Consider the following 9,533-nt stretch of genomic DNA (forward strand, 5'->3'; position numbering starts at 1 on the left):
ACACCACTGTTAGCACTGTCAACTGATAAGGGATTAACCCCACAGGAGCACTGTGTACTGCTGACCCTTCTGCAGCTGAGGCAAACCCGTCATTTCCCGCCACGCCCCTTCACTTGCTCAATGCTCTGTACATTTCACTCAGTGCTTTTGCATAGAAGCTCAACATTCAGAAAACAAAGATCATGGCAACTGCTCCCATCACTTCATGGGAAACAGATGGGGAAACAGTGGAAACGGTGTCAGACTTTATTTTTGGGGGCTCCAAAATCACTGCGGATGCTGACTGCAGCCATGAAATTAAAAGACGCTTACTCCTTGGAAGGAAAGTTATGACCAACCTAGATAGCATATTAAAAAGCAGAGACGTTACTTTGCCAACAAAGGTCTGTCTAGTCAAGGCTATGGTTTTTCACCCTGGTCATGTATGGATGTGAGAGTTGGACTATAAAGAAAGCTGAGCGCCGAAGAATTGATGCTTTTGAACTGTGGTGTTGGAGAAGACTCTTGAGAGTCCCTTGGACTGCAAGGAGATCCAACCAGTCCATTCTGGAGGAGATCAATCCTGGGTGTTCATTGGAAGGACTGATGCTAAAGCTGAAACTCCAATACTTTGGCCACCTCATGTGATGAGTTGACTCACTGGAAAAGACTCTGATGCTGGGAGTGATTGGGGGCGGGGGGAGATGGGGACAACAGAGAATGAGATGGCTGGATGGCATCACCGACTCGATGGACATGAGTTTGAGTGAACTCTGGGAGCTGGTGATGGACAGGGAGGCCTGGCGTGCTGTGATTCATGGGGTCGCAAAGAGTCAGACACGACTGAGCGACTGAACTGAACTGAATCATAGTCAAGAATGACTCCTTAGCCCCCTTCATTACCCACAGAATTTCTATTCTATTCAATGAATAGAAATGTCTTCTCCTTTTCCTCAACAACCAAACCAAATCCATTTCCAGCAATACATATCCTCTCCAGGCATATCCAGTCATCTGATAATTATGAACAGCAGATGTGAGGGGGAAACGCTACCTGAATAAAGAAGTTCACAGCAATATTATCTCCAAGAACAAAACCTGGAAACCACCTAAGTACTCAATTACAGAAGAACAATTTAGGAGAAAATGGTTGGCCTATGACTTGAGCAAAAAAAAAAAGTTTGCAAACATTAAAAATAACAAGACTATGCAAAAACACAAAATATTTCTGGCAATGCTAAAACATACAACACAAGACAGTATACATACAATGGCTATAGTCATGAAAAACACAAAAGTACTGTGGGAATATGAAAATATTTATAGGATTAGGGGTAATAGTTCCCTTTTTCTTGAACACTTTCTTTTAATACTACTCCTGTCAAATTACTGTCATTAAAATTTTTTTATTTCAAAAGAAAGAAATAAGAAGGGTAAAGGAGAAAGATGCTAGATTCCAACGAGCCATTGCAATCTCAGGAACTGTTATATTACTGACTGATAGGTAACGAGAGGAGTGGGTGTCAGCAATATTGCCCAAACCAAGGGTCTACGACCCCAATCTGCCTCAAAGAGAATACTCTCCTGTCACAAAGCGAGTCATTCCCACTGAGCCAAACTGCACTAAATGAGAATTCTTTACTGGAAAACTTCAGAGGTAAGAACTTTTTCCAGACATCTGTGGAATTAGTATTAATGAGAATGCCCTGGAGTTCATACACGCGTCTATGCAGCAGAAACTTCTCAGCCAAGGAACTGCTGGGCACACTTCTTGATGAGATGTCTAAGCCTGAAGGCATCAAAAAAGTACATTTCCATATTGGGAACATAACTAGTTTCCTCTTTGAGACTTTTTCCACCACCTCCTGTCCACATTGTAATTCTCCTGTCTTCTCAAATGAATAGTTAGCATATGTCAAGGATATAAGGCATACATTGAGGCGCTTGTTGCCTAACTCTATTATTAGAAGAACGAATCTCAGTAGAAAATTGGAATCTTCCCACCAAGCTGCCCCAAAAGTGAGACTTTGTAAGCACTCAAAAAATGTCAAATTACTTTTAAAAAACATCCTTGACATTACATATTTCTTTTATTTACCTTAGTCTTTGAATTTTAGGAAAGGAAAGAACAAGAAGTCACAGAGCTCAATCTCACTGTATATTAATCGTGATTAAAAAAAAGCTGATGTACAGAGAAGGGAAGCGACTTATCCTGAGTCACCCAGATAAATTATGATAAAGGTAGGATTAAAATTCAAGTCTCCCAGATTTTCAGCCCAATTCATCCTTCTACATCTTTTTTTATCCCTTGAAATCTCTGAAGCTCTTGGCCTAAATAATTAGTTATCACAGAATTTTAAAGCTAGAAGGGAGCTCAGAGGAACTTACTTAATCTTCCCTCATTAGTCATATGAGGAAACTGAGGCCCAGAAAGATTAACTGATTTGTTCTCAATATCTTAGATGGCAGGGGAAAAAGAAGAGCTTACATTCAAAATACTGCAAACTAATGGCCATGAAAAGGGAGGTGAAACGTGACAGTTGGAGAAAATTTGAAGAGGAATGTAGATCATTCTAGACCAGGGGGTCTCAAAGTGGGGTCCCTGGACCCGCAGCTTAAGCATCACCTGGCATCTTGTTAGAAACGCAAATTCTAAGGTCTTGTGGGAGACTTACTGAATCAAACTCTGGGGGTGGGGATGTTCAAATTAGACTGCCTTGTCCCTGAGAAATGAACACTAGTCATCTTACTATTTTGTAAATGACAACTATAATCAAAAGATTTGTGCATTCATCTATACATGTACCATAGTTCAAATTTTCAAGTTTTTTAAAACTGGAAAACTAGATCTGGGTATTCAGTTGGTTCCAGTTCTAGCTCTGCTCCTTATTGACTTTCATCTTGGGCAGGTAACTGACCCCTCCAGCTTGAGTTTCCTTTTCTATAAAACGGGCATGCCACCTACCTCAAAAAGCATGTTGAGAATTAATGTAAGGATGTATCTAAAAGCATGTTAGTTCAGCCCAGCACAGTGGGTAGGAGCTCCAGCTTTGGGGCAGGCACTTTTTTGTACCTCAGTTCTCTCATTTGTATAACAGGGATTTAAAACAGCCCTCCACATAGGGTTGTTATATTTAGAGATAGGATGCAAGTGTGCAATACATCTTTCATGTCTATTAAAAACTTCCTGTTTTCAAAGAGCTTTTGCAGCCATTAACTTGGGTGATCCTCATGACTTTCCATAAGAGGATGGGTGCATCTGATTTATTATGGGCTGGATTCTAGACCATACCATCTTTTAGGAACAGGAGGAGTGGACACTGATCTTACAGAAAGAAAACTGCATGAACAGTGCCATGCACAGAATGAACAGAGTTGGAAATAAGACCAGGATTCTGGTTTTGACTCTTGCCACTACCTTGGCCCACAACCTTTGGGAAGTCCCTTTACCAAAACGGGGTTCACTTTTCACTAGTAAACATGTGGGCTGAATGAGGGTGTCTGTAACCTCTCAAAATAGAATTCAAACTCCTTATTATGGCCCACAGCAAGGCCTCCACAGCCGGTCATCTGCCTACATCTCCAACTTCATCGCTTTTCATTCCCCTGCTCATTTACGAAGTTCCAGCTACACCAATCCTCTTCCTGATCCTCTAACAGGCTGCACCGCCTTCTATTTCAGAGTCTATGTACTTGCTATTCCCTCTGCTTTGATTTTTCTGTGCTTTTCACATGATTGGTTCCTTATCAACCATCTTGTCATGTCCATTCCTCAAAGTCTTTCCCAGACCATATTATCTAAAAATAATAGGTCCTGTCTCCCACCTCTGTGGGTTATTTTCTTTAACGGTGCTGTCCGGGGCTTCCCTGGTGGTCCAATGGTTAAGACTCTGCACTTCCACTCCAGAGGGTGCAGGTTCGATCTCTGGTTGGGCAGCTCTAAGATTACACATGCTGTGCAGTGCAGCCCCAACAATTTTTAAAAAAAATAAAGACAAAAAAAAACAGCGCGGTCCAACAAAAATATATTGAAAGCCACAAGATGCATATATAACTTTATGCATAAATAACTTTAAATTTTCTAGTAGCCACATTTTAAATTTAAAAACATTTAAAATGTTTTTAAGATGATAATACTAGTTTTAAAATTTTTCTTTAAACCCTAAGCATCATTTCAGCATGGAATCAATATAAAAATTAATATACTTTAGTCACTTTCTTCATCACTTCCTTCACACTAAATCTTGAAAATCCAGAGTATATTTTACATGGTACCAAACCTCAACTCAAACTAGCTACATTTCAAGAGTTCACTAGTAACGTGTGACCAGTGGCTACATCAAACAGCCCAGTTCCGTAGTATATCCTGTGTATCCTTCAAAGCACTTATCATGACCTGAATTTCTCATTCATTTACTCTTATCTTGTTACTTCCCCACCAGATTATAAGCTCCACAAAGAACCTTGTCTGTTTTGTTCAATGCTGTATATCAGTGGATACAGTGCCTTGCAAAGTACATACTCAATAAATATTTGTTGAGCAAATAAATGAACCTTTTCAAGCTTTAATGTTCTATGAGTGCTGTCACCTTAGTTGTGCCCAACTCTTTGGAACCCATGGACTGCGTCCTACCAATGGGATTATCCCAGCAAGAATACTGGAATGAGTTGTCATTTCCTCTTCCAGGGGATCTTCCAGCCCCAGGGATTGAACCTGAATCTCCTGTGTCTTCTGCATTGGCAGGCACATTCTTTACCACTTGAGCCACCTGGGAAGCCCGTTTTATGAGTAGTGTGCTCATGTGTAGGCCAAACAGGCATCAAAGTGAAAGTGTTAGTTGCTCAGTCATGTCCAACTCTCTGGGACTCAATGGACTGCCTTACTTGTGTCCAGCTCTTTGGAACCCGTGGACTGAAGCCCACCAGGCTTCTCTGTCCATGGGATTCTCCAGGCAAGAATACTGTAATGGGTTGCCATTCCTTTCTCTTGGGGATCTTCCCAAACTAGGGATTGAACCCAGGTCTCCAGCATTGCAGGCAGATTCTTTACCATCTGAGTCACCAGGGATATAACCACTCATTCAACTAACCTATCTCCTTTCACATCCAATTACTGTCTTAAAAAGGAAATCACTTGGTTATAAACTTCCCATTGCTTATAAGTTCTTTCCCATGATGTCCAGAGTCTCCAAGGTCAGTTCTATGTACAATATATTGGCTGAGGGAATTGCATGAACATAATTGCTAACATTGTTCAAACGTTTATTCTTTGACAAGCATTGCTCCAAACACTTCACATTTCACAACAGCTTCACAAAAGACTTATATGATAGGTACTTTCATTGCCCTCACAAGATGAGGGAACCAAGGCAGAGAGAAGTTAAATACTTTGTTCCAGGTCACAGCAGCCAGGTAGCAGCAAAACAGAGACGTCAAACAACAGAGATCTAGACACATGGCTCTTAGTTCCCTATTCTCTACTGCAGAGCTGTCCAAGGAAAATGAAAGGCCAGCTATACATGTAATTTTAGTAGCCACACTAAAAGGCCAGTAGCAACATTAAAAGTCAACAGAAATAGGTAAAATTTATTTTGAATATATTTTATTTTGCCCATTACCCATATATGATTATTTAATCAGTATGATCAATAATCAAAGTAATTGATATGATCATGCAATCAGTATTAAAATTTTACTTTTTATACTGATTATTCTAAGCGCAATTTAACACAATTCAGACTAGTTCCATTTCAAGTGTTCAACAGCTGTATGAGGCTAGTGGCTACCATACTGGACATTTAAGAAGACCAAAGAAAGGTAAAATGGTTGAGCTGGGAGCCAAAAGACCTCAACTCTAATCAAAGCTCTTATTGAGTGACTTTGGAAAAGTCTTTTCTACCCTCTGGGCCAGTTTCCCCTCATGTATTCTTAGCAAATAGGACAAGAAGACTCCTTGGGATCCATCACATGTGAGAAAGTCAAACATCTGCCAACAACTACAATTAACATGTGTCCAACTTTCTGCACTTTAAAATCAGCTTTCACGTTAATCGATTGACACAGTCCTCAAACTACCCTAACAGATAGCTATTATTGTCTCTGTTTTATACATACAGAATTTGAGGCTTCAAGAAGACAGCAGAACTTGTCCCAAAGCCACAGAGCCGATCAGTAGAGAAGCTGATACTCATGCAAGAAAGGCCAATGCTCTTCCACCACGATCATCAACTCAGTGACTTGAAGAGAATTAAAGGGGAATGGTTGTGAAGATAGTCTGGGGCCTTCAGAAAAGTGAAAGGGAGTCAAGTCCCAGGGTAGGGTGAGAAGAGGCTCAGACTTAAGAAGAGTTCCGGGCCTTGAGGATCGGAATGAATGAATTGAAAGAACCCAGGTGAAATTCGAGGGGACCCGGCTGACACGAGAAGTGAGAGGACCCAGGCCCAGGGCAGAGATGGGAGAAAGTGATATGAAGGAACTCTGGTCCTGCGATTCCTGCCTGGGTGAGAGGATGGTCCCCCCAGCCCTCCTCGACCCTCATACCTGGTAGCTCAGAAGTTCCCCAACGTCCATAGTTCCAGTCTCAGTCAACACCGGCTATTCGGATTCCCTCCACTCACGACCAAACCGCGGCCCCCAAAGCGGCAGCTCCAGCCACACTGCCGTAAAGCGCATGGAGCAGGGGCCGCAGAGCCAATGAAGCAGAAGTGCGTGCGACACGCGAGCCGGCCACACTGCAGTAAAATGCAGCGATACTGCAAAGCGCCCTGCTTTTAACAGCACTACTTCCGCCCGGAACCTGAAGGGGGCGGGGAAAGGGGCGGAGACTTGAAGGGGGCGGTGCGTTGAAAGAAAAGACTAAAGGAACCAAGATTTATTGCGCGCCCCCTACGTGCCGGGCGGAGAGCAGGGCGAGGCGCACGGGTTTTCTCTTGTCCTGTCTTGATCCGTTCGTTCAGTGAGTGACCTAGGCAGTTTTATCCCTCATTTTATTCTCAGTTCAAAGAGGAAACTGAGGCCTTGAACTGCGCTGTCCAGTACTATACCTGCTAACCAATGTGATTACTGAGGGCTTGAAGTATGGCTGCTGCTGCTACTGCTAAGTCACATCAGTCGTGTCCGACTCTGTGCGACCCCATAGACGGCAGCCCACCAGGTTCCCCCGTCCCTGGGATTCTCCAGGCAAGAACACTGGAGTGGGTTGCCATTGCCTTCTCCGAAGTATGGCTAGTCTGAATTAAAATGTGCTTTAAGTGTAAAGAAAATACCCACCCGATTTCTAAGACTTGTGTTGATTACATGCTGAAGTTATACTTAGGATCAAATAAAATATAAAATTTAATTTCACTTTACTATTTACTTCACCATTTCTATATACTTTTTAAAATGTGGTTAGTAGAAAATGTAAAGTACTCGTGTGGCTCTCTGTAGCTTCCATTCCATTTCTGTTGGACAGCGCTGGCTCAGAAAGGGTAGTGTCCAAGACCATACAATTGTTGTTGCTAAGTCACTTCAGTCGTGTCCGACTCTGTGTGACCCCATAGACGGCAGCCCACCAGGCTCCCGTCCCTGGGATTCTCCAGGCAAGAATACTGGAGTGGGTTGCCATTTCCTGCGAAACAGTTGGTGATGACATTTCCTTCTCTGGGCTTCTGTTTATTCATCTATGCAAAAGCCAGTGGAAACTGGATAATCCTGTTTTGACTCAAGTGGTGTAAATAGGTTTTCTGTAGGTGAAAGTAGCCCATCATTGAAAAAGAACTATTCAAAGAGTGCATCTGAGCTCCTGGGATTTAAATAAGTTTCTGTCTTCAAAGAGAGCTAAGCCTCTCAACTAGTTCCCTTGGCTATTAGTCTGGTGCTTTTCATGTTCATGCTGTCTGTTTTAGTCCTTTCAGCCTGCTATGAAAAAAAATACACTGGCTGGCTTATAAACAACAGAAATTTATTTCTCACAACTCTGGGGGCTGAGAAGTCCTAGATCAAGGCACTGGCAGTTTCCTTGTCTGATGAGGACCTTCCTTTGTGGTTCACAGAAGTGCCTTCTTACTGTATCTTCACATGGCAGAAGCAGGTGAGGGATTTTTCTCCCACCTTTTATAAAACTAATCAGGAGGGCTCCACTCTTTTGATCTAATCAGTTCTTTTGATCTAATCAGTTCATCAAAGCCTTACTTCCTAATACCATCATCTCGGGAGTTAAACTTTCAGATTATGGGTTTCGGGGAGACACAAACATTCTGACCATCACAATATTGATAACCTTCCTCCTCATCTTACCTCCACTGTCTCCAATTGTACAGAAATTATTTTTATTCCTCAGATTACCAAATCCTTTCCTCTTCTGCCTAGCCACTAGCCCCACACCTCAACCAACTGTTTCTCATCTTTCAGACCTCCAATGTCACTATCGTAACATAATCTTCCACTACTCACCTTGAGTCCAAGTAAGCAAACTCTCTTCATGATTCTCTTTCCTAGCTCCTTCTCTACTTCACAGCGTATCTCAATCTGTCCTTAATGGCTGATTACTTGTTTATTGACAGCCTCATTTACTGGACACAGGCTGCATGGGAGCAGGAATTGTGGATGTCATGTTAACCAATATATCCTATGACAAAAACCCTAATACAGTGTTCGGTACAGGAGGAGGAGTTTCCACAAATGGGCCCTGTGGGTCATGATAAGGAGATTGGATTTTCTGCTAAGAGCATTAGGAAGATATTGAAAAGTTTTTAAGCAGCGGGTGGGGCAGGGGCGGGGATTGGGGGGGGTTGTGATTGGGTTTATAGTTTTTAAGAATCACCTATGCAGTCTGCTTTGAACTGAGTTATTTAAGTGTCTTTTCCTCTCCGACTTAGCTGTGAGTGTAGACTGTGCCTCATTCAGGGATGCAGGATAGAGTAATGGTGGGAGTGTGTACTTTGGAATTGTGTACTCTTTAGAACTATGTCCCAGTTCTTGGTATCCGGAACCAGCTTATATAGACAGGCTTGCAAGACCCTGGGGTTAAACTTTCAGGAAATTTGCCAGCCAGTTGATGTCAGGTTGGTTCCTTCAAATCAGCCTCAGTGGGCGTATTTACAACATGGAAATCAACATATGCTACAAATCATGACTCTTGGTTTTTCAGTGAGCTGACTGCTAAACCTTTAACAACACATCACTAATTTTGGTTCTAGCCAAAGTTCCACCACAATCACCTCTGTGCTCTTAGACAAGTTACTTTCTCTCTCTCAAAGTTGCAGTCTCCTCATGTGTAAGGTGCTGCTGCTGCTAAGTCACTTCAGTCGTGTCCGACTCTGTGCAACCCCATAGATGGCAGCCCACCAGGCTCCTCTGTCCCTGGGATTCTCCAAGCAAGAATACTGGAGTGGGTTGCCATTTCCTTCTCCAACGCATGAAAGTGAAGTCACTCAGTCATGTCCGACTCTTAGCAACCCCATGGACTGCAGCCCACCAGGCTCCTCCGTCCATGGGATTTTCCAGGTAAGAGGACTGGAGTGGCTGCCACTGCCTTCTCCACATATGTAAGGTGACTCGTTCATTTATTCAGG

At 42.6% G+C, this 9,533-nt stretch overlaps 1 protein-coding gene across 1 annotated transcript in view; it reads right to left on the minus strand.

The window, feature by feature from the left end:
* The window catches only part of CTNNBL1 (catenin beta like 1), a 163,478-nt gene extending 156,778 nt beyond the window's left edge, over window positions 1-6,700 (minus strand). The window contains exon 1 of the mRNA XM_088843796.1: window positions 6,520-6,700. Coding sequence (XP_088699922.1) covers window positions 6,520-6,549 — 30 coding nt within the window. The 5' untranslated portion in view covers window positions 6,550-6,700. The remainder of the gene's footprint in view (window positions 1-6,519) is intronic.
* Between the last annotated feature and the right edge of the window lie 2,833 nt (window positions 6,701-9,533).

This window comes from Moschus berezovskii, chromosome 15 (genome assembly GCF_049115385.1).
Source record: "Moschus berezovskii isolate FMDL1 chromosome 15, NW_MosBer_1.0, whole genome shotgun sequence".
Taxonomy (NCBI): domain Eukaryota; kingdom Metazoa; phylum Chordata; class Mammalia; order Artiodactyla; family Moschidae; genus Moschus; species Moschus berezovskii.